General features: G+C 49.4%; 1 protein-coding gene across 1 annotated transcript; it reads left to right on the forward strand.

Moving 5' to 3' along the window:
- The first annotated feature begins 506 nt into the window (after window positions 1–506).
- Window positions 507–1,676, forward strand: LOC120358977. The gene is made up of 2 exons (XM_039455036.1): window positions 507–992; window positions 1,075–1,676. The coding sequence occupies exons 1-2, from the start codon at window positions 949–951 to the stop codon at window positions 1,649–1,651; spliced, it is 621 nt and encodes a 206-aa protein (XP_039310970.1). The 5' UTR covers window positions 507–948; the 3' UTR covers window positions 1,652–1,676.
- Window positions 1,677–26,399: the final 24,723 nt, after the last annotated feature.

Below are 26,399 nucleotides of genomic sequence, written 5' to 3' on the forward strand. Positions count from 1 at the left end.
ATGTTTTTCAGAAAGATAACATTCGACATGGAACAAATCTTTTTCAGCTTTTATTAATTTTAAGAGATAGTCATATATCATTATAATTTTATGTTTTATAGTAGGGCCTACATAGAAAAGTAACCCATAAAAATAAGTTATGTTAATCTGAGCTGATTTCTTATCTCAAGATAAAATGATATAATACAATATTATTTTAAAAACCATTGCAATAGTATATTATCTTGCATTTTACAACTTTATCAAAATTTTCTTTTAAAAGCAGATATTCACATGCCATTTCATGTTTTGTGGGGGTCTGCATTGAACAGCACCCCATAAAGATAAATCATATCAATTTTAAAAAGAGCTGATTTCTTATCTGAAGATAAAATGGTACAATAGATTTTCCATTATTTTTTCTTCCTATGACTAAGTTGAATAAAACTTCTTTGGAGATTTTCTTTTCAATAAGTAATATCTATGAGAAATTTCTACGTTTGAATGATATCACTTTAGGAATTTTCCAGAATGTACGATGTGATATTGCTAGCTCTATAAATTAGGAACACTGAGACTACAGCGAAGATGAGAATAGATTGTTTTGCTGTTCCCTACATGGTAGATACAATTATCATACATTTATAGACATATCAAATTATAATAGTAACTGTGATCATGATACAATCTCAAAGCTTTATACACGCAACCATGTGATTCATGGCAAGCTTTCTGACATAATGAAACTTCACCAGTGGACCTTCATTATGATAATCTGTACTAAATACGAAGAAGTGTCGTAAAAAATTTATTTTATTAAATATATGGAGGGGATTACAAAGTAGAAGAGGGGATTATAAAATAAAGGAGGGGATTATATAATAAAAAGGAAGCAAGAAAAACTCTACCGCATCAGTCGCTCAGTGAACAGTTGAAAACTTTCAGAAAAAAAATATATACGAAAAGAAGATGGACTACTACGTGCCGCTTCAACAGGAAATGTGTGAAAAAGTGTAAGTATTTATAATTTTTATACATTTTTTATATTTTGTTTCCGTTTTTGCAATTAACTTATCCATATTTTTTTATTTATAGAACATTGCCACGGTATACGCCTCACATTTTGGGGAGGAGATTGGCATTGACGTCCACAGCGTATAAATATCTCGACATTAGAATCAGCGTAGGACCAACATCGTTTGTGGAGATACTTATTGGTGACAATCGAGGCAATCAAATAATTCTGGCTCATGCAACGTGGACAGCACTGTTCCAGAAACGTGCGGACATTGAACGACTCGTGCAGTCTTCTCCTTCCTCAGCATTATCGATTCAAGATCTTATTGTACAACTCATTAAACTGCGTAATGAAAATATTGTTAAATTAACATTACGCGATACTTGCATGTATTTGAAACTAAAAACTGTACTTTTTCTGTTTGAGCTCGAACAATGCGTCGAGCATATATATTACTCTTTATATCAATATACATATACAGTGAGCGAAAAATATAAACATTTTGTAACCCTTTTACGCCAAAATTATGTTAATAATAAATGCGATGCGGCAAAACTGTTGCGAGAAAAATATGATAAAACTTCGCTTTTAGAATGTGAAATGTTAGCTTACGCTTTAGATAATATTGTACATGATGCATTACATGACAAATAAATAAGAAAAAATTGAAATATTGTAACGATGTCTTCAATATTATCTTTCCTATTCAACTATTGTCCCTTAAAAGATAAAGCATTAGTCACACCATATTCAAGCGAGAACAATGTGTGCGGGCGAGAGAAAAAGAAAACCATGTACAATAGCTGTAACGTGTGCGAGTGAGAACGCGCAGGGGAAAGGGAGAGAGAGAGTGATACGTTTATTCAAATTATGTTATTTACTAAACTAATTTTTTAATAAATTAATATAAAATTTATATTAAATTGATATTAGGTTAATATTAACCTAATATAAACATAATAAAAATTTATATTAATTTATTAAAAATTAGTTTAACAAATAACAATTTGGAAAAAAAATTATTTTAATTAATAGTTTGATATAAAAAATTATTTTAAATAATAATCTGATATAAAAATTATTTTAATTATTAGTTTGATATAAAATTAATATAAATATAATTAATTTAATTAATAGTTTGATATAAAATTAATATAAATTTAATTAATTTAATTAATAAGGGGGGGGCTCCCTTCCGCACCCCACTCTTCCCCCGTGTCACGTGACTTCCCCCACCCCAAATTGGGTTAGAATCGGCCCCTTATATCTACTCGTCACAACTCGGAAAGACCTTAACGAAAATAAACTTATTTATAGTGTTTTGGAAAGCTCTCGAAATTGACTACAAGAAAACGCAATAAAAAAATATAGAATGTTAGGAAAGTACCAACACCCTTTAAAGGGTGGGAACTACCGATACTCTAATATTGTACCTTTTATTGCATATTCTTGTAGCTTATTTCAAGATTTTTTAAAACACTACAAGAAAGTTTATTTGTGTTCAGTACTTTCCCAGTTGTGACGCTCGAAAGTTACAGTACACTGTAGCTTTCAAGCCTCACAACTCGGAAAGTACTCAACAAAAATAAACTTTCTTGTAGTGTTTTGAAAAGGTCTTGAAATAAGCTACAAGAATATGTAATAAAAAGTAAGCAGTTTTATTTAAAAAATTGAAAGTAACCTTTACGTGAACTTCAAGCAACTATGCAAGGTCAAATTAATGACACCATCTTATGTCCCCCTCAAAATCATACAACTTTTGTCTGAAACATTTTTGTCTACTAGGTTTAGTTTTAGCAATATTTGGCTGGATTGTTTAAAATGGGACACCCTGTATTATACCCTATATATATATATATATATATATTGTCACGTATTTTTATCCCACGCCGGAGAGCAGCGGCGGAATACGCGATCAAACACCGGAATTACGCGCGAGACATGCGTGAGCGACGATATAACCAATAGATACCACAAATCGCGAATTTGGGCGCCAGACGCGATTATACCGGTCGCGTCGCCGGGTACACTATTTAACGCTAGACGCGGTTGCACACCACGCGATAGCTTCTCAGAACGAAACACGAAATCGTCGCTCGCACGCGGCCAGCTAGCTCCTCTAACCGGTAGAGGGGCGGGGTAGCGGAGACAGGGACGAAGCGGCTCTCTTACTGGAGGAGACGGGTAGGCGAGAAATCAAGCAAGATCAGGCCGATATAACAGACAGAAATAACATGTATTGTAGCATATGACAGAGACAGAGTAGAGCCAAACACGAAGAAATTGTCAGTCGAAGCAAGCAAAGAACGGAAAAGATAAAGAGAGCTGACGGAACGAATAAGCGGAACGCGAAAATTTTCTTAAATACTACAATGCTTACGCTAGCGGCGCGAACAACGGCGGTTGGTCCCGCGCGGAACGAGACAGCCAATCACGCGCGCTCGGAACAGCGCGACGAGAACATACTCGTCGAACTTTCGCTAACGGACAGTAATTAACTCAAAAGCAATACAACCAAAGGTACTCGGTGACGGCAATGCCGTCGTCGCGGTCACGATGCACAATTCTCTCGCAGACGCGCGACACGACAACGCACCGATAACGCGGGCGGTCGTGTGATCACGGCCGTAACACGACTCGCGCACGTGCGCGAGGGCTTTGCGGCTTCCCGGGAAGCCGGTCGTCCGCGAGCTTCTACGGCGGGACAGTCAACGTACACGCGGCAGCCGACAGCTGGGTGCCTCGACAAGGTCTCACGCTTGAGGTGGAGAGCCGACCAAACACTAAAAAGGTGCGTTCTATCGCCACGCGGCGGACGCACTTGCACACTAACCCAATGGCTCCACCTCAGAGCGCGAACCGGTCGACACCGACAGCTCGTGGCTTTACACGAAGGTTAGAGGGTCACCTCGACTTCCGCACGGTCCTCCTCCGGGTCCTCGGGTGTCCTCTCGCTCCGACGACGCTCGCCAAGGCCGGGCACTCTCGCCGATATCGATCCTTCCGATAGCCACCGACGCTCACAGACCGATAGCTCGCACTCGCTCGCTCGCCAACGCAACGTGTACGCCGAACGCCGGTCGCACGCAAAAGCCGAGAGGATCGCGCTCGATACGCGATCGATGAGCGCTACCCCTCCTACAGGGTACGCAATATCCTTGCGCCTAGCGGCGCGGCCTATCAGCGGCCGCCCTTATCTAGCCGTGACGTCACGGCAGCGTAGTGTCGGGTCTCCGCAGGTGTCGTGCGGTCCCCGTCGGCATCCGATATCCTCGTCGCTCTCGTCGTCCTCGCGGACGACAGCAGCAGAGATTTCCCGCGACGATTCTTCGCCGCTACCCTTCTCGACGGACAGCCGGCATTCGACGGCCCTTGTCCGGGCCGTTCGTCCGCCCTGGCCTGTCCCTTGGCTGCGCCAATTGCGAGCCTCTTTTGCGTGGCGCATATCTGTCACCACGTCGAGTCTCGTCCTTCTCTCCGCCGTCGGTTTTCCGTGCGCCGGCCCTGGACGATCGCCTTCTCCTTGTCCTGCTGCTGCCCATCCTCCTCGCTGCTGCTGGTCCTTAGGCGACGTTTGTCGAGGTGCCCGCGGATACATGAAATAAGCCGCGAATAAATAAATGAAATCAATACGCGCCGCAGTCCCGCCGGAGATTTCGCTCTCTCGCTGAGTGCCCGACCCGATCTTACGCGCCTCCTTGCGCTATGCTCAGGCGGAGGACGAAGTGGCGAGGCAGATAAAACTGCCACGTCACAACCCCCCCACGCCAAGCGGGACCGTGCCGGTCCAGATGCCCCTCTGCAGCCACGAGCTACCGAGGAAGGCGCCTCAAAACATAATAATGTCAATCGTGAATTCTCAAAATCGCAACTCACAGCTTGAGAAGCAACATTCACACGCAAGAATCAAGACGATACCAAAAGCGAACAAAAATTAGTTACAAAAGACGGTTAATACGGTCTCGAGAAATTTTGATATTATTCGTCAATGGTTAACGGTGTCAAACAATTGAAAGCTGAAATTGGCTTGCAATAAGTTATCAAAATTCTAGCGAGAACAGGAAAGTACAAAAAAAAACTCAAACAGGACGCACACAACACTTACTCAGGAAAAACAAAAAAAAAGTTACTCACAGTCAACATAGAATCTCTCGCCGGCCCGAAATTCCTCCGATAACACGCAGAAAAAAAAACGTTTAGTTGCTACGCTCGTGTTTCCCGAAGACCGTAGAAAGAAATTTGTACTGGCGCGCCCCACGTTGGGCGCCAATTTTTGTCACGTATTTTTATCCCACGCCGGAGAGCAGCGGCGGAATACGCGATCAAACACCGGAATTACGCGCGAGACACGCGTGAGCGACGATATAACCAATAGATACCACCAATCGCGAATTTGGGCGCCAGACGCGATTATACCGGCCGCGTCGCCGGGTACACTATTTAACGCTAGACGCGGATGCACACCACGCGATAGCTTCTCAGAATGATACACGAAATCGTCGCTCGCACGCGGCCAGCTAGCTCCTCTAACCGGTAGAGGGGCGGGGTAGCGGAGACAGGGACGAAGCGGCTCTCTTACTGGAGGAGACGGGTAGGCGAGAAATCAAGCAAGATCAGGCCGATATAACAGACGGATATAACATGTATTGTAGCATATGACAGAGACAGAGTAGAGCCAAACGCGAAGGAATTATCAGTCGAAGCAAGCAAAGAACGGAAAAGATGAAGAGAGTTGACGAAAACGAATAAGTGGAACGCAACTAAACATTTTTTTTCTGCGTTTTATCGGAGGAATTTCGGGCCGGCGAGAGATTCTATGTTGAGTGTGAGTAACTTTTTTTTGTTTTTCCTGAGTAAGTGTTGAGTGCGTCCTGTCTGAGTTTTTTTTTGTACTTTCCTGTTCTCGCTAGAATTTTGATAACTTATTGCAAGCCGATTTCAGCTTTCAATTGTTTGACACCGCTAACCATTGACGAATAATATCAAAATTTCTCGAGACCATATTAACCGTCTTTTGTAACTAATTTTTGTTCGCTTTTGGTATCGTCTTGATTCTTGCGTGTGAATGTTGCTTCTCAAGCTGTGAGTTGCGATTGTGAGAATTCACGATTGACATTATTATTTACGATCTTGTGACTTGATATCGGCGAGCAAGGCCATAAACAGTCCGTCTTGGTTGATCGGTGAATATTTGCGAATATTATTTCGCGACGGTGGAATTTGCTGCTCAGTGCCGATTATAGTGCTTGGCGTAGAAGTAAACACGCCGAAGAATTTAGGGGGAGGGCGTACTGTCGAAGTGTCGTGCCGTGTTTGCGCGCTCGGGTACCGCGAATATTTTGAATCTAAGAATACGCTTTGAGTGACCGTTTATTTTCGCCTCGGCTATCGTTATCGTTTTCGTGGGATATCGTCGTGCCATTGCGCGCGTGGAAATCGGTCGGTCGCGCGGAGAAACAACGTCGCGTAAAAATGAATTCGTCTAGATACGACGACGAGTGGATTTTTACCGCCACCCTCGAACAACTAATTGCCGCGCTGGAAGAGCAGGGGCTCTCAACCGAGGGTTCTCAGTCCGCGCTCGCGTTGAGATTATTGCGCCACATGCGGACGACGCGGGTAGGCGAATCGTTCGGTGGCGCGGACAGCGCGCAAGGGTTACCGGATTACGGGCATTTAAATCTCCCCGAGGAGGGGGTACCGCGACCAGACAGTCCTTTCGAGGCCGCGATGAAGCCGCTGGCGAGCGTTCACGCGTCCGGGGGAGGCGGGGGACGTCGACCACCGGGATCGAGCGACGCGGCCGCCGCTTACAACATCATGCGGCGTTGGAATCTAAAGTTTTCCGGCGCGCGGGGGGAAGACGCGGAAACTTTTTTGTTACGAATTGAGGAGGGTCGCGAGTTGATACCGGTCGAGGATACCGACATCTTGCGATGCCTACCGTTCTTCCTATCGGGTGTCGCGCTTCATTGGTTCCGTGCTAAGCGCGCGAAATTGACGAAGTGGGGTACGTTCAAGGCGGCGTGGCGTGCGCGATTCGAGGATCCCGACTTCCAGTTCGCCTTGCGGGACGAAATAATGCGACGCACTCAGGGCGAGCGCGAAACGGTCGTGGATTATCTGACGTGTCTGAATGCGCTTTTTGATCGTCTCTCACCCCCCTGGAGTGAGGAGGAGAAGATCGGATACGCACACCGCCACATGTTGCCGCGCTTGCAGACCATGGTGCCGCGCGATTCGGTCACCGATTTTAGATTCACTCGAGTTATTGGCGGCGCGAGCGGAAAGTTGTTGTCGGGCAGCCATAAGTTATCGAGCACCTCCACCGCCGGAGCGATCATTATTTCCCGATCTAGCTTATCGTCCTTCAAAAAAGGGGGGACGCGGAGGAAAATCAAGTGATACTCTTGCGGCATTAGAGATATCGGGCCTAGATGAAAGTGATGGAGCGTCGCGCGCGGGGAGGGGGAAGAAAGCCAAGGCTCGCAGTGACGCTGCGACCACCGCGTCCGCGTCGACCACCGCCGTGGCGGGTCCTTCGACCGCCACCCCGTCTACAAGTGGGCCCCGTAGCAATCCCGGCAAATGCTGGAATTGCGATCAGACGGGCCACTTTGCGCGTGACTGCAAATTCGCTCCGCGCACTCATTGCTATCGGTGCGGCAAGGCGGGAGCGACGTTGCGTACGTGCCCAGATTGTGCGGGAAACGCCTAAGGGAGTCGGAGAAGGGGGAAAACGCGACTCCTGGCAATGCATCCCCCAATAATGTAGTGATACCGGTACGCGCCGATTTCGTTTGTAATTCGTTCGGGGCGAGGGGATCATGCCTCTCCTTTGTTCGTGTCAAAATATCGGGTAATGATATTCGCGCTCTATTGGATTCCGGGTCGAGTCGTACGTTTTTAGGTCCGGCCGCTATTGAATTAATGCAATCGTTGGGATATCGGTTTCGTCGGGCTAGGGACCGCCGCGTGACGACTGCGACCAGCCAGACGACGCGAGTTAGGGGGGAGGTCGAGGTACCCCTCGAAATTGAAAACCGCACGCGTACCTTGAGCGTGTACGCGTTGCGAACGTTAGCGTTACCGTGTATATTAGGTATGGACTTTTTGACAGCTTTCGGTATCGTGGTTAATTTTGCGGGAAGTACGTGGGGATTCGCGGATGATATTACGCTACAATATCCCCTGGGGATTGAAACCGCGAGCTCGCTCTCGGCCGCACTCGCGCGCGGGGACTCTGTGCCGGAACGGGGGACGGAAGGGGACCCCACCGATCGAGAGGGGAGCTCGCGAGATTCGGCGCCTGAAGAAGCGACCGATATCGTTGGACACTCTTCAAGCGAGGGGGAGACGCTAACCGTCCGCGCCGATACAGCGCAGCCAGGCGGCTTGAAAGAGCTATCGGCCGAGGAGAGCGCGCGGTTATCGGAATTTTTAGCGTCGGAGATACCGGGGGTGCCCGCGAAACTCGGAGCGACGTCGCTGACGGAACACCGTATAGATGTCGGCGGGCACGCGCCCATTAAACAGCGTTATTATCCCGTGTCGCCTAGGGTACAAGAAGCGATCTATGCGGAGGTCGATTCGATGCTTGAGTCCGGTATTATCGAGCCCTCGAATAGCGCATGGTCGACGCCCATTGTCATGATTAAGAAACCGAACAACACGTATCGCTTTTGTTTAGATTTTCGCCGGTTAAACGAAGTATCGAAGAAAGACGCGTACCCCTTACCATACATGAACGCGATTTTGGATAAACTTCGACCGGCCGGTTACATTTCGACCATCGACCTTAGCCAAGCTTACTTACAGATTCCGTTAGAGAAAGATAGTAAAGAGTACACCGCGTTTACGGTACCGGGTAAGGGACTTTTTCAATTTACGCGGATGCCGTATGGCCTAACGGGAGCGCCCGCAACGTTTCAGAGGCTTTTAGATCGTTTAATAGGTCCGGAGATGGAACCGCACGCCTTTGCGTATCTCGACGATATCGTTGTCGTGACGCGGACTTTTGAAGAACATCTTACGTGGTTGGGCAAAGTATTTGCGCGTATTAGAGACGCGGGGCTCACGATTAACCCGGAGAAAAGTAAATTCTGTCGATCTCAAGTAAAGTATCTGGGTTTTCTCGTGCAAAGCGAAGGGTTAACGGTCGATCCAGAGAAGACCGCCGCTATTGTTCAGTATCCTCCGCCGCGAGACGTTAGACAATTGCGTCGGTTCATCGGAATGGCGTCCTGGTATAGGCGATTTATACCGCAATGCGCGACGCGGATGGAACCGCTTACGAGTCTTCTGAAGAAGAATCGCTCTTGGGTGTGGGGGGAGACTCAAAAGCAAGCTTTTGAGTCAATTAAATTTTGTTTGACCACCCCACCCACGCTATCGTGTCCGGACTTTGATTTAGCATTCTTACTGCAAACCGATGCAAGTTCCGTAGGGTTAGGCGCGGTGTTAGCACAGAAAAACGGGGACGCGGAACATGTAATTGCCTACGCAAGCCGCGCGTTATCGAACGCGGAAAGAAAATATTCCACCACGGAATTGGAATGTCTGGCTATCGTGTGGGCTGTCAAAAAGTTTCGTCCCTATTTAGAAGGATATCGGTTTACAATTATAACGGACCATAGTAGTCTCCGGTGGCTACATAATTTAAAAAACCCGACTGGTCGTCTGGCGCGGTGGGCACTCGAGCTCCTCGAATATGATTACGTGACCGAACATAGAAAGGGCGCGATGCACCACGTGCCGGATGCACTTTCGAGATTATACGAGGACGAAGAAACGGATTTTTGCGCTGCGGTCGTGACGAATGACGCGTGGTACAACTCGAAGGTCGAGGAGGTAGCACGTCACCCGCGACGTTACCCAGAATAGCGAATGTTCAACGGCGAGATGTATTTTAGAAAGTTGCGCTTGATGGCGGAGGTCGTGGAAGATCGCGATCGGTGGAAACGCGTGTTGCCGAGAGAGGCGCGCCGTGCGGTGATTAGGGAGAATCACGATCCACCGCATGCCGGTCATTTGGGGATCGAGAAGACCTATCAGCGTATCGCAACGAGATATCACTGGCCGCGCATGCTAAGGGATATCGCGAATTACGTTAAACATTGCGGCGTGTGTCAGAGAGTAAAAGTGGAGCAAGACGTAACGGCCGGATTGATGGGGCAGCGCGTGATAGAGTCGCCGTGGACGGTGGTCGCCGCGGACATTATGGGACCGTTGCCGACGTGTAAGTCCGGTCACGCGTATTTGCTCGTCGTACAGGATTTATTCACGAAGTGGATAAAGTGCTGTCCACTTCGTAAGGCTACCGGTCGACGGATTAGAGAGGCGATTGAGGAGATGGTGATTTTCCGTTGGGGCGCGCCGCGTGTATTGCTGACGGACAACGGAACGGAGTTCCTGAATAGAGACTTGCGCGCGATGTCGGAGCAGAATGGGATATATCATACGACGGTGCCACCTTATCACCCGCAGGCAAACCCGGTGGAGCGAGTAAATCGCGTCCTAAAGACTATGATCACTGCGTTTGTGGAGCGAGATCACCGCGAGTGGGACGTCCACATTAATGAGTTTCGATTCGCGTACAATTCCGCACACCATACGTCTTTACAAGCTACCCCCGCCTTTCTTAATTACGGCCGAGAACCGCTACCGGTCAGCTTGCATCGCGAACAGGACGACGTCGGTGTCGAGATAGAGGAAGCGAACCCCGTCGAGTGGCGCGAACATATGGGGAAGATGGGCGCGTTACGGGAGTGGGTCGCGGAAAACTTGGAAGCCGCGCAAGAGCGGCAATCTAAGTATTATAATCGGCACAGGCGCGAAGTCACATTTAACGTAGGCGAACAGGTGCTCAAGAGGTACCACGTGTTATCGGCCGGCGCACAACACTTCTCAGCGAAGCTGGCCAAGAAGTTCCATGGCCCGTTCATTATTCGAAGAATTCTCTCACCAGTAGTCTACGAGTTGGCTGATCTAACGGGTGGGATTGTTGGCAAGGTCCACGTGAAAGACCTTAAGCCATACCATGAGCCTTTGGATGCCTAGGAGGATGGACGCACAGGCGGATGCCGATTTCGAGTGGCGGTGGGCCTACCTATTTGCAAGGATTTCGCGCTATTACCCAGGATTCTGGGAGGATCTCGCCCGTTACGTTGACGAGCGGAGACGACGCCCGACGCCGCGAGGAGTGGTGGTGCGCCAATTGCTGCCGCCTCGGGATGTCGGCGTGCAGGTGGAGCCCGAGGGCTTGGACGTCGGGTTGCAGACGGACCCCGAGCCTAGGCCGAGGCGCCGCAACGTCTGCCTCCAGGTGCGACCACCACAAAGAGATGCGAGCACCAGCACGGATCCCTCTCGGCGCAACGTGGGATGCCAGGTGCAGCTGTGCGAGTGTGGGGGGCTGAGGCCGACTTGGGCGGAGGTTGGCCGTGGCCGGTCGCCCCCGCTGGTACCAGGAGACGCGCACTCCCCAGTGGACCGGGCCCAGTCAACGGGGCGAGGTCGATCGACCCAGCAGCGTTTGCCGAGTCCGGAGCGAGAACGCTGTTGGAACTGCGGCTCGCTCGAGCACTTCGCGTGGCGCTGTCCTCGCCCCCGCGTCGTCTACTGCTACCGGCGCGGACGACGCGGGACGCCGGTAAACCGCTGCCCGGACTGTAGGAAGGGCTAGCTGCGCCAAGGACCTTGGCTGCCGGACCGAGGCCACGACGGAGAGGAGGCACCCCGCTACTGAGGGGGCGCACCAGGCGAGGTTCGCAGGGGCGCCCAGTAAGCGGTGGAACCGCGGGAAAGACGCTCATTCTCAATTTTTTTGTTGTTGTTCCCCTTTTTGTTTTGTATCCTTATTCTTTTTGTGTGCCCGCCCAATGTCCCCTTTCTCGTGAAAGGTTGGCTATCGTTCTTTGGTTGATTTTTTTTCTTTTTTTGGGGGGTGACACCTGCCGGTGATATCGTCTGTTTTTTGGGTTATCGGACTTCGGTCACCCTAGTCTCCCCGGAAAGAAAATTAAAGAGCTTTGCTTTGTGAGGCTTACTGTCTTTGGTTTTGGTACTGAGCCTGCTCCGTCTCCGTTCCCCATATCCCACCCGGTCGCCGACGCGAAAGCGCACGCTAGACTTAGGAGCGCGTTAGAGCCGATCGTCCGGGACCAGAATCGGCGGGACCGCGAGATGAAAGAGCGAATAGCCAGGGGATGACCATGTCTCCCTGGCCACGTCCTAACAGTTACGATTTTTTGTTGTTGTTTGGTATGGTCATCTGGACCGTTTTGGTTGGTTAACCATTTTCTTTTCTTTGCGAATCGGTAAGAACTTTTTTTTGGTGTTGTGCCGTCTGTTTGTTTTGGTGATATCGCAGCCGACATGCTGGAGATTTCGGTCGCTCTGAGGCGCCTTCCTCGGTAGCTCGTGGCTGCAGAGGGGCATCTGGACCGGCACGGTCCCGCTTGGCGTGGGGTGGTTGTGACGTGGCAGTTTTATCTGCCTCGCCACTTCGTCCTCCGCCTGAGCATAGCGCAAGGAGGCGCGTAAGACCGGGTCGGGCACTCAGCGAGAGAGCGAAATCTCCGGCGGGACTGCGGCGCGTATTGATTTCATTTATTTATTCGCGGCTTATTTCATGTATCCGCGGGCACCTCGACAAACGTCGCCTAAGGACCAGCAGCAGCGAGGAGGATGGGCAGCAGCAGGACAAGGAGAAGGCGATCATCCAGGGCGGGCGCACGGAAAACCGACGGCGGAAAGAAGGACGAGACTCGACGTGGTGACAGATAGGCGCCACGCAAAAGAGGCTCGCAATTGGCGCAGCCGAGGGACAGGCCAGGTCGGACGAACGGCCAGGACAAGGGCCGTCGAATGCCGGCTGTCCGTCGAGAAGGGTAGCGGCGAAGAATCGTCGCGGGAAATTTCTGCTGCTGTTGTCGTCCGCGAGGACGACGAGAACGACAAGGATGTTGGATGCTAACGGGGACCGCACGATGCCTGCGGAGTCCCGACACTGCGCTGCCGTGACGTCACGGCTAGATAAGGGCGGCCGCTGATAGGCCGCGCCGCTAGGCGCAAGGATATCGCGCACCCTGTGGGAGGGGTGGCGCTCATCGATCGCGCATCGAACGCGATCCTCTCGGCTTTTGCGTGCGACCCGTTCGACTGCGTGCGTGTGCGGAAAAGAGCGAGCGAGTGCGAGCTATCGGTCGGCTATCGGCCTGTCCGCTATCGGAAGGAGTGCCCGGCCTTGGCGAGCGTCGTCGGAGCGAGTTGAGGACACCCGAGGACCCGAAGGAGGACCGTGCGGAAGTCGAGGTGACCCTCTAACCTTCGTGTAAAGCCACGAGCTGTCGGTGTCGACCGGCTCGCGTTCTGAGGTGGAGCCCTTAGGTTCGTGTGCGAGTGCGTCCGCCGCGTGGCGATTGAACGCACCTTGCTTCTTGGTGTTTGGTCGGCTCTCCACCTCAAGCGTGAGACCTTGTCGAGGCACCCAGCTGTCGGCTGCCGCGTGTACGTTGGCTGTCCCGCCGTAGAAGCTCGCGGACGACCGGCTTCCCGGGAAGCCGCAAAGCCCTCGCGCACGTGCGCGAGTCGTGTTACGGCCGTGATCACACGACCGCCCGCGTTATCGGTGCGTTGTCGTGTCGCGCGTCTGCGAGAGAATTGTGCATCGTGACCGCGACGACGACGATCCTGTCCTCCGTTGGTCCCGTGGACGTCTCCGCAGGGATCGCCAGGCCGGGCACAGTTCCGATAGCCAAAATCCGGTAGCTCGCTCGCCGATAACCCTCGCTCGGATTCGTCCCGCACGCGCTCAGTTCGCCGGGTCGCACGCAAAAGCCGAGAGGATCGCTTTCGATGCGCGATCGATGAGCGCCACCCCTCCCACAGGGTGCGCGATATCCTTGCGCCTAGCGGCGCGGCCTATCAGCGGCCACCCTTATCTAGCCGTTATGTCACGGCAGCGCAGTGTCGGGTCTCCGCAGGCATCGTGCGATCCCCGTTGGCATCCAACATCCTTGTCGTTCTCGTCGTCCTCGCGGACGACAACATCAGCAGAAATTTCCCGCGACGATTCTTCGCCGCTACCCTTCTCGACGGACAGCCGGCATTCGACGGCCCTTGTCCTGGCCGTTCGTCCGCCCTGGCCTGTCCCTTGGCTGCGCCAATTGCGAGCCTCTTTTGCGTGGCGCATATCTGTCACCACGTCGAGTCTCGTCCTTCTCTCCGCCGTCGGTTTTCCGTGCGCCGGCCCTGGACGATCGCCTTCTCCTTGTCCTGCTGCTGCCCATCCTCCTCGCTGCTGCTGGTCCTTAGGCGACGTTTTTCGAGGTGCCCGCGTATACATGAAATAAGCCGCGAATAAATAAATGAATTCAATACGCGCCGCAGTCCCGCCGGAGATTTCGTTCTCTCGCTGAGTGCCCGACCCGGTCTTACACGCCTCCTTGCGCTATGCTCAGGCGGAGGACGAAGTGGCGAGGCAGATAAAACTGCCACGTCACAACCCCCTCATGCCAAGCGGCACCGTGCCGGTCCAGATGCCCCTCTGCAGCCACGAGCTACCGAGGAAGGCGCCTCAGAGCGACCGAAACCTCCAGCCTGTCGGCTGCGATATCACCAAAAAAAAATTAGACGGCACAACACCAAAAAAAAAATCTTACCGATTCGCAAAGAAAAGAAAATTGTTAACCAACCCAAAACGGTCCAGATGACCATACCAAACAACAAAAAAAAATCGTAACTGTTAGGACGCGACCAGGGAGACATGGTCATCCCCTGGCTATTCGCTCTTTCATCTCGCGGTCCCGCCGCTTCCGGTCCCGGACGATCGGCTCCAACGCGTTCCTAAGTCCAGCGTGCGCTTTCGCGTCGGCGACCGGATGGGATATGGAGAACGGAGACGGAGCAGGGCGCATTTACACCAAAACCAAAGACAGTAACGTATACAAAATAGGCGTTTATTAACGAGCCCCTCGCCAATCAACAAAAAAAAACAAAAACAAACAACAAAAAAAACGATATCCATTTGGGTCCGGGCTGCCGATAGCCGCGGCAAGAGAAAGGAAGGGGTCCGACTGGCTTTCCCCCAAACAAAAAAAACAAAAAAGCGAGTCAAGCGCAAACAAAAGAAAAAAATATGTGTGACTAGGTAAACCTAAGCTTCCCCCGACAGCAGAAGACGCGAGAAGACAGGGCAGACGCCGGCGCGTCCATCCTCCTAGACATCCAAAGGCACATGGTAAGGCTTGAGGTCTTTCACGTGGACCTTGCCAACAATCCCACCCGTTAGATCAGCCAACTCGTAGACTACTGGTGAGAGAATTCTTCGAATAATGAACGGGCCATGGAACTTCTTGGCCAGCTTCGCTGAGAAGAGTTGTGCGCCGGCCGATAACACGTGGTACCTCTTGAGCACCTGTTCGCCTACGTTAAATGTGACTTCGCGCCTGTGCCGATTATAATACTTAGATTGCCGCTCTTGCGCGGCTTCCAAGTTTTCCGCGACCCACTCCTGTAACGCGCCCATCTTCCCCATATGTTCGCGCCACTCGACGGGGTTCGCTTCCTCTATCTCGACACCGACGTCGTCCTGTTCGCGATGCAAGCCGACCGGTAGCGGTTCTCGGCCGTAATTAAGAAAGGCGGGGGTAGCTTGTAGAGACGTATGGTGTGCGGAATTGTACGCGAATCGAAACTCATTAATGTGGACGTCCCACTCGCGGTGATCTCGCTCTACAAAAGCGGTGATGATGGTTTTCAAAATGCGGTTACCCGTTCGACTGGGTTCGCCTGCGGGTGATAAAGCGGCACTGTCGTATGGTAGATCCCATACTGTTCCGACATCGCGCGCCAATCCCGATTTATGAACTCTGTCCCGTTGTCAGTTAGTAATACGCGCGGCGCGCCCCAGCGAAATATCACCATCTCCTCGATAGCCTCCCTAATCTTGCGACCGGTAGCTTTGCGAAGTGGACAGCACTCTATCCACTTCGTGAATAAATCCTGTACGACGAGCAAATACGCGTGACCGAACTTATTCGTCGGCAACGGTCCCATAATGTCCGCGGCGACCACCGACCACGGCGACTCTATCACGCGCTGCCCCATTATTCCGGCCGGTACGTCTTGTTCAACCGTGACTCTCTGGCACACTCCGCAGCGCCTTACGTAATCCGCGATGTCCCTAAGCATGCGCGGCCAGTGGTACCGTGTCGCGATACGCTGGTACGTTTTTTCTACCCCCAAGTGACCGGCATGCGGTGAATCGTGATTTTCCCGAATGACGGCGCGGCGCGATTCCCGAGGCAACACACGCTTCCATCTATCTCAATCTTCCACGACCTCCGACATCAAGCGCGCTTTTCTAAAGTACATTTCGCCGTTAAATATTCGCCATTCCGGGTAACGTCGCGGGTGGCGTGTTATTTCCTCGACCCTCGAGTTATACCAGGCGTCATTCGTCACGATAGCGGCGCAAAAGTCGGTGTCCTCATCCTCGTAAAGTCGTGACAGCGCGTCCGGCACGTGGTGCATCGCACCCTTCCTATGCTCGATTACGTAATCATATTCGAGGAGCTCGAGTGCCCACCGTGCCAGACGACCAGTCGGGTTTTTTAAATTGTGTAGCCACCGGAGGCTACTATGATCTGTTATAATCGTAAACCGAAATCCTTCTAAATAGGGGCGGAACTTTTTGACAGCCCACACGATAGCCAGACATTCCAATTCCGTGGTGGAATATTTTCTTTCCGCGTCCGATAACGCGCGGCTCGCGTAGGCAATTACATGTTCCGCGTCCCCGTTTTTCTGCGCCAATACCGCGCCCAATCCTACTGAACTTGCATCTGTTTGCAGCAAAAATGGTAAATTGAAATCCGGACACGATAGCGTGAGAGGGGTGGTCAAACAGAATTTAATGGACTCAAAAGCTTGCTTTTGAGTCTCCTCCCACCCCCAAGAGCGATTCTTCATCAAAAGACTCGTAAGCGGTTCCATCCGCGTCGCGCACTGCGGTATAAAGCGCCTATACCAAGACGCCATTCGTATGAAACGACGTAATTGTTTAACGTTTCGCGGCGGAGGATACTGAACAATAGCGGCGGTCTTCTCTGGATCGACCGTTAACCCCTCGCTTTGCACGAGAAAACCCAGATACTTTACTTGAGATCGACAGAATTTATTTTTCTCCGGGTTAATCGTGAGCCCCGCGTCTCTAATACGCGCAAATACTTTGCCCAACCACGTAAGATGTTCTTCAAAAGTCCGCGTCACGACAACGATATCGTCGAGATACGCAAAGGCGTGCGGTTCCATCTCCGGACCTATCAAACGATCTAAAAGCCTCTGAAACGTTGCGGGCGCTCCCATTAGGCCATACGGCATCCGCGTAAATTGAAAAAGCCCCTTACCCGGTACCGTAAACGCGGTGTACTCTTTACTATCTTTCTCTAACGGAATCTGTAAGTAAGCCTGGCTAAGGTCGATGGTAGAAATGTAACCGGCCGGTCGAAGTTTATCCAAAATCGCGTTCATATATGGTAAGGGGTACGCGTCTTTCTTCGATACTTCGTTTAACCGGCGAAAATCTAAACAAAAGCGATACGTGTTGTTCGGTTTCTTAATCATGACGATGGGCGTCGACCATGCGCTATTCGAGGGCTCGATAATACCGGACTCAAGCATCGAATCGACCTCCGCATAGATCGCTTCTTGTACCCTAGGCGACACGGGATAATAACGCTGTTTAATGGGCGCGTGCCCGCCGACATCTATACGGTGTTCCGTCAGCGACGTCGCTCCGAGTTTCGCGGGCACCCCCGGTATTTCCGACGCTAAAAATTCCGATAACCGCGCGCTCTCCTCGGACGATAGCTCTATCAAGCCGCCTGGATGCGCTGTAGCGGCGCGGACGGTTGGCGTCTCCCCCTCGCATGAAGTGTGTCCAACGATATCGGTCGCTTCTTCAGGCGCCGAATCTCGCGAGCTCCCCTCTCGATCGGTGGGGTCCCCTTCCGTCCCCCGTTCCGGCACAGAGTCCCCGCGCGCGAGTGCGGCCGAGAGCGAGCTCGTGGTTTCAATCCCCAGGGGATATTGTCGCGTAATATCATCCGCGAATCCCCACGTACTTCCCGCAAAATTAACCACGATACCAAAAGCTGTCAAAAAATCCATCCCTAATATACACGGTAACGCTAACGTTCGTAACGCGTACGCGCTCAAAGTACGCGTGCGGTTCTCAATCTCCAGGGGCACTTCTACCTCCCCCCTCACCCGCGTCGTCTGACTTGTCGCAGTCGTCACGCGGCGGTCCTTAGCCCGACGAAACCGATATCCCAAAGATTGCACTAACTCAATAGCGGCCGGACCTAAAAACATACGACTCGACCCGGAATCCAACAAAGCGCGAACCTCATCACCCGCTATCTTGACGCGAATGAAAGAGAGGCACGATTCTCTCGCCCCAAACGAATTACAAACAAAATCTGCGCGCACCGGCATTACTACATCATCGGGGGATGCCTTGGCAGGAGTCGTGTTTTCCCCCTTCCCCGACTCCCTTAGGCGTTTCCCGCACAATCGGGGCACGTGCGCAAGGTCACTTCCGCCTTGCCGCACCGATAGCAGTGCGTACGCCGAGCGGATTTACAGTCCCGCGCAAAGTGGCCGGTCTGATTGCAATTCCAGCATTTACCGGGATTGATACGGGGCACACTTGTAGACGGGGTGGCGGTCGAGGAACCAGCCACGGCGGTGGTTGACGGCGCGCTTGTCGCAGCGTCGCTGCGAGCCTTCGCCTTTTTCCCCCTCCCCGCGCGCGACGCTCCATCGCTCTCACCTAAACCCGATATCTCTAATGCCGCGAGAGTGTCATTCAATTTTCCGCCGCGTCCCCCCTCCTTTGAAGGACGATAGGCTAGATCGGGGAATAGCGAGCGTTCCGGCGGTGGAGGTGCCCGATAACTTAAGGCTGCCCGACAACAACTTTCCGCTCGCGCCGCCAATAACTCGAGTGAATCTAAATCGGTGACCGAATCGCGCAGCACCATGGTCTGCAAGCGCGGCAACATGTGGCGGTGTGCGTAACCGATCTTCTCCTCCTCACTCCAGGGGGGTGAGAGACGGTCAAAAAGCGCATTCAGACACGTCAGATAATCCACGACCGTTTCGCGCTCGCCCTGAGTGCGTCGCATTATTTTGTCCCGCAAGGTGAACTGGAAGTCGGGATCCCCGAATCGCGCACGCCACGCCGCCTTGAACGTACCCCACGTCGTCAATTTCGCGCGCTTAGCACGGAACCAATGAAGCGCAACACCCGATAGGAAGAACGGTAGGCATCGCAAGATGTCGGTATCCTCGACCGGTATCAACTCGCGACCCTCCTCAATTCGTAACAAAAAAGTTTCCGCGTCTTCCCCCCTCGCGCCGGAAAACTTTAGATTCAACTTTAGATCCAACGCCGCATGATGTTGTAAGCGGCGGCCGCGTCGCTCGATCCCGGTGGTCGACGTCCCCCGCCAACCCCGGACGCGTGAACGCTTGCCAGCGGCCTCATCGCGGCCTCGAAGGGACTGTCTGGACGCGGTACCCCCTCCTCGGGGAGATTTAAATGCCCGTAATCCGGTAACCCTTGCGCGCCGTCCGCGCCACCGAACGATTCGCCTACACGCGTCGTCCGCATGTGGCGCAATAATCTCAACGCGAGCGCGGATTGAGAACCCTCGGTTGAGAGCCCCTGCTCTTCCAGCGCGGCAATTAGTTGTTCGAGGGTGGCGGTAAAAATCCACTCGTCGTCATATCTAGTCGAATTCATTTTTACGCGACGTTGTTTCCTCGCGCGACCGACCGATTTCCACGCGCGCAATGGCACGATATCCCACGAAAACGATAACGATAGCCGAGGCGAAAATAAACGGTCACTCAAAGCGTATGCTTAGATTCAAAATATTCGCGGTATCCGAGCGCGCAAACACGGCACGACACTTCGACAGTACGCCCTCCCCCTAAATTCCTCGGCGTGTTTACTTCTACGCCAAGCACTATAATCGGCACTGAGCAGCAAATTCCACCGTCGCGAAATAACATTCGCAAATATTGACCGATCAAACAAGACGGACTGTTTATGGCCTTGCTCGCCGATATCAAGTGACAAGATCGTACATAATAATGTCAATCGTGAATTCTCAAAATCGCAACTCACAGCTTGAGAAGCAACATTCACACGCAAGAATCAAGACGATACCAAAAGCGAACAAAAATTAGTTACAAAAGACGGTTAATATGGTCTCGAGAAATTTTGATATTATTCGTCAATGGCTAGCGGTGCCAAACAATTGAAAGCTGAAATTGGCTTGCAATAAGTTATCAAAATTCTAGCGAGAACAGGAAAGTACAAAAAAAAACTCAGACAGGACGCACACAACACTTACTCAAGAAAAACAAAAAAAAAGTTACTCACACTCAACATAGAATCTCTCGCCGGCCCGAAATTCCTCCGATAGCACGCAGAAAAAAAAATGTTTAGTTGCTACGCCCGTGTCTCCTGAAGACCGTAGAAAGAAATTTGTACTGGCGCGCCCCACGTTGGGCGCCAAATTTTGTCACGTATTTTTATCCCACGCCGGAGAGCAGCGGCGGAATACGCGATCAAACACCGGAATTACGCGCGAGACACGCGTGAGCGACGATATAACCAATAGATACCACCAATCGCGAATTTGGGCGCCAGACGCGATTATACCGGTCGCGTCGCCGGGTACACTATTTAACACTAGACGCGGATGCAAACCACGCGATAGCTTCTCAGAACGAAACACGAAATCGTCGCTCGCACGCGGCCAGCTAGCTCCTCTAACCGATAGAGGGGCGGGGAAGCGGAGACAGGGACGAAGCGGCTCTCTTACTGGAGGAGACGGATAGGCGAGAAATCAAGCAAGATCAGGCCGATATAACAGACAGAAATAACATGTATTGTAGCATATGACAGAGACAGAGTAGAGCCAAACACGAAGAAATTGTCAGTCGAAGCAAGCAAAGAACGGAAAAGATAAAGAGAGCTGACGGAACGAATAAGCGGAACGCGAAAATTTTCTTAAATACTACGAGGTGTGTTCAAAAAGTATCGCGAATTTTGTGTTTTTTCAAAAATTATTTATTTATTCATGAATATCTATTTTGTCCCCTTCAAAGTAATCCCCATGAGATATTATACACTTGTGCCAACGGTTTTTCCAATCTTCGAAGCACTTCAAAAAATCATTTTTTTTTATCTTGTTCAGCTCCTCCTTCGATGCCGTCTTTATCTCGTCAAGCGTAGCGTAACGTCGTCCTTTCATGGGCCTCTTCAGTTTAGGGAACAAGAAAAAGTCACAGGGGGCCAGATCTGGGGAATACGGTGGCTGCGGCATCATTAGTGTGTTGTTTTTGCCCAAAAAGTCGCGCACAAGCAACGATGTGTGAGCAGGGGCGTTATCGTGGTGCAAAAGCCAATTTTTGTTCTTCCACAAATCCGGGCGTTTCTGGCGGATTGCTTCGCGCAAATTGCGCATAACTTGCAGGTAATATTCCTTATTGACCGTTCTACCCTGTGGCAAGAACTCATGATGCACCACGCCCCTGCAATCGAAGAAAACTGTCAGCAAAACTTTCACATTCGACCGAACTTGGCGCGCTTTTTTCGGTCTTGGTTCGTGCGGCAGCTTCCATTGAGATGATTGAGCTTTGGTTTCCACGTCATAACCATAAACCCACGATTCGTCACCAGTTATGACCCTCTGGAGCAAATTTGGGTCGTCGCGGACAGAGTCCAACATCTCATTAGCAATGTTCATGCGATGCTGTTTTTGGTCGCAATTGAGCAATTTTGGTACGAATTTCGCGGCGACCCGTCTCATGCCCAAATCATTGATAAAAATCGAATGGCACGAGCCAATCGATATGTTTAGGTCCTCAGCAACTTCTCTAACGGTGATTCGACGATTGGCCAATACCATTTTCTCCACTTCATTAATTTTTTCGTCTGTTGTTGAAGTGCTCGGGCGTCCGGCACGCTCTTCGTCGTTCACATCTTCTCGGCCTTCTGAGAACATTTTGTACCACCGATAAACGTTGCTTCGGTCCAAGGTAGCTTCTCCGTATGCCACAGTCAACATTCGGAATGCATCCGCGCACTTAATTTCGTTTTTCACACAAAATTTGATACAGGTTCTTTGATCCATTTTTTTGAATAGATAAAAATCGAAGACGATCCAAAACACGTGCAAGCAAAGCAGCTGTCAACAATTAAGTAAACATTCAAAATGGCCGAGCTTGTCGGCATAAGTGAGAGACATGAGTACCAACATAACGCCACAAAAAGATCGAAATTCGAATATACGTAACCCGCGAAAATTCAAAATTCGCGATACTTTTTGAACACACCTCGTATATATATATATATATATATATATATATATATATAAAATTTATTTTTCTTCAAGCTTATATTGCCGAGAAGGGGACTTGGTTTACAATCGTTCCTTAACCATTCATCCACACCTTATACTATTCTTATGTTTTACGCCCTTCCTATCTACATTCTACCACGCTCTTACATCTCTTTTCGTTTCCTATCCTTTTTACATTTATATTTTATTTCTCTACTTTTTGTTTATACTATTACTACTCACAGCCGTTCACAGCCTTTATTCTACAGTACATAACCCTACGTACTACCTTGTCGCACTTAATGCTGTCGCTATAATACTATTTTACCTTACCATCTACTTCCCTATCACGTTTTTACCTTCACTTACTATCTCCTATTTCCCCGTTTTATTCCCACTCTCTTTTTCGCTCTCCTTCTTTTCCGCTTCTTTCTTTTTTTTTTTAGAGTCTTTTCCCTTTCTTTCCATAGTTTCTGAATTATTTTTCCTTTACACCAACCTAAATTTTCATTATATATCTCTTCTAAAATTCTGTCACTAACTCTACCTAAGTCCGCAAATCATTCCCTACTTTCCTCGCATTCTCTCACATAATGGTCCATGCTATCGCTTCCTTTACCACAGAATAAACACGCCCATTGTCCCTCGTCTATCCAATATTTATTCGCATGCTTTAAGTTTCCACACCTTAATTTTATCATCGCTCTCACCTCATTACCCCTGCTTGAATTTGCAATATTCCTTATCCCTGCTTGAATTTGCAATATTCCTTACCTAGGCATTCTACCTTTTAAGTCTATTTCCCTGTACCTCTTATTATATCTTGCTTTAGCTATCCTCCCGTTTTCCTATTGTCTCTGCACTTCCCTCTCTCTTTTTATCAATTCTGCTTCTAAATCATATTCTCCAATCTCTTTTACCTCCCTAGCTTCTATTCCCCATCCGTTCCTATTATAATACCTCTCCCTTTCTTTGCCGTATTCGTCCTTCCAATCGTATTGTTCTTTCTCCCTCCAGCATTATTTCACTATATCCCCTGCCCTACCCTCTTTGATTCTATTCTCGTACCTCCTAGCTCTAATCCACCATCCTACTCTTAGTTTATTCATCACTAGTTCCCTCGTTATAATATACCTTGTACAGAATTCCAAGCCAAAAATCCATCTCACATAATCCATTATAACCTTTTCTAAATTATCCTTCTTTTCCCATCCCCACAATTTTACTCCATATGACATTACACTTTGCACTAAGTATTTGAATAATATCCACCTTCTTTTAAAATTATTTCTACATATCTTTTCACCCAGACCTTTCTTGCAACTATTCTTCCTTTACCGCATAATTCTTTAATATGTTCCTTACTATTTCCATTCCCATTCAACACAAAACCCAAGTATTTAAAGCTTTTTACCTCCTCTATCATCTTCTTTCCCCATTTCCATTTCTCGATTTTTTCTTTTCTTTTCCTATTCACTACAAGCATTTTTGTTTTTTCTGGGTATAACTCCAATTTCCTTTCAGTCAAAAAACGTTTAAACGTACCTATCATATCTAACATCGCATTCCTATTATTCGCTATTAAAACTATGTCGTCCGCATACGCTAAGCTCCATATCCTAAGTCTATCTATTGCTACCCCACCTATGTTCCTATTTTCCATTTTTTCCCTCAATTCCGCTATATATAAATTGAACAGAAGTGAACTCATTACACAGCCTTGCCTCACTCCTTTTCCTGTGATAAAGCTTTCCGTGTAACCTTGTTCCGTCCTCACCATGACTTCCGTTCCCTCGTACATTTTTTGCTATTCTTCTCACCAGCTGCTCCTTTATTCTATTTTTTTTCATAATGCTCCACAATGTCTCTCTGTCTACTTTATCAAATGCCGCCTTTAAGTCCGCGAACATCATATATACCTTTCCTTTTTTCTCTCCTTTTCTCCTCTCCCTTTGTATCACGTGATTCAAAACAAATATATTGTCCATTGTTGATCTTCCTTTCCTGAAGCCCACTTGACTAGTCGGCATTATACCCCTTTCTTCTACCTCCATCTCCAGCCTATTTCTAATTACCTCTGCATATATCTTATATGCTGTACACAACAAGGATATTCCTCTGTAGTTGCCTACTTTTTCCTTATCCCCTCTCTTGTACAGGGGTACCACGATACTTTTTTTCCAATCTTTCGGTATTGTTCTTACCTTCCATATTTGTTTTATCAGATTCTCCATCTTTTTCCATAGACTCTTACCAGCGTATTTCCATGCCTCCATTGGTATTCCATCAATTCCCGCAGCTTTCCTCTTTTTCATTTTATTCAGAGCTTTCGTAATCTGCGCTTCTTGTAATTCTTCCTCTCCCTGTTCCTCCTCAATTATATTTGCACCGACGTCTACTCCAGACAGTCTTCCGCCCAAACCCATCATCGCACGCCGCCGCTGCCTCTCTTCTTTCTCTTTATCCTCTTTCCTCTCTTCTTTCTCCGAACCTTCCAACAGGTCTTTAAAATATTTCCTCCATACCACGTTCCCTATTCTATTTATTATCCTTGCTCTTTTGCCTCTCTTTTTGTTTATATATTTCCATATCTCTGCTTCACTCTTCATTTCTCTTAATTCTTCTTTCTTTTCCTCCCTTTTTTCTCTCTGCTTCTTCACCAACAGTTCCTTAAAATTCTTTTTCTCCCTGGTATAATCTTCTCTTTCTATTTTTCCTTTCTTCCATTTCTTGTACATCCTCTTTACCTCTCTCTTTTTTCTTGTGCAGCTTCTATCCCACCAATCCTTGTCTCCAAGCTCCACCTTTTTCCTCTTTCTTATTTTTTTCTTTATCATGGCCTTGTGCACTATTCTTTTTATCTTATTCCATTTTTCCTCAATCGTATCGTCCTCCTTTTCTTCCAATTCTTTCACTTTACACAGTTCCTCCGTTATTTCTGCACATATCTCTCTTGCTTCTTCGTCCCATACTATTATTTCTATTTCTTTTTCCTCTTCCTCTTCTTCTCCTGGGTCTCTTCCTTCCTCTTCCTGACCTCCATCTCCAATGGCAAGTGATCTGAGTTCACCCTGTCCCCTACTGTAAACTTACAAATTTTATTGCGTACATCTTCATTTACAATAACATAATCAATAACCGAACATCTTCTCGCCCCTACATATGTAAATTCTCCCTCCCAATCACCTTCCATCGTCCCATTCAAAATATACCACCCTTTCTCCATTATCCATTCTACCCAATTCCTTCCTCCATTTCCTATCACTTTGTCCTCGCTATACCTCGCTATTTTTCCTTCTCCTATATCTCCGATATCTTTCCCACCTAATTCTCCTATTCTTATATTGAAGTCTCCTCCTATTATCACATTACCTTCCTCTTCTTCCCCTATAAACTTTTCCAATTTCTCTCTTAAACCCTTTCTCCCTTGTGCTCCGTACACTGATACAATTTTCACTTTCTCTCTCTCTTTTCCTTTCTCTGTCATTTTTTTTTTTTTTTTTTTTGTACGATGAGGGAAATGCTCATGGCACGACAGGTTGGCTAGACCTGACAGTGTTGGACTCGAGTCAGGACGGTGCTAACCCGGCCACGTAATTTCAGCGGTCAGGCTCGCCCTAACCCACCAACTAAAAAACTCACCGAGCCACCTCGCCCCAGATCGAAGGAAGGCCCCGGCCAGCAATACGCTATTTCATCAGTAGCCTTCCCACGGGGGTCGGAGCGTGAGCCCCCCGACGCGCCAGTTCGTCAGGTTGGGAGAGGACGTGCCAGAACGGCGGCCGAGATACGTCAGCCGCCGCCTTGTCCACCCCGGGGTAGCGCCGTGAAAAACACCGCACGCCCCCCCGCGCTCCTTTAGGGCAGGAGGCGAGCGCCGAACTTACCCGTTCCGCGCCAACCCCCTACCCAAGGTCCAGTGGTCCCGAAGGGACCGACCGGGCCTACTTATTATCCTCGCGTGGCCGGCACGCCGG

This window comes from Solenopsis invicta, chromosome 11 (assembly GCF_016802725.1).
Source record: "Solenopsis invicta isolate M01_SB chromosome 11, UNIL_Sinv_3.0, whole genome shotgun sequence".
In the NCBI taxonomy this organism is placed as follows: Eukaryota; Metazoa; Arthropoda; class Insecta; order Hymenoptera; family Formicidae; genus Solenopsis; species Solenopsis invicta.

Coding starts and splice junctions, on each gene's coding strand:
- LOC120358977 (XM_039455036.1), top strand. CDS start 949: ATGGACTACTACGTGCCGCTTCAACAGGAAATGTGTGAAAAAGT. Junction 993..1,074: donor CAGGAAATGTGTGAAAAAGT/GTAAGTATTTAT, acceptor TTTTATTTATAG/AACATTGCCACGGTATACGC.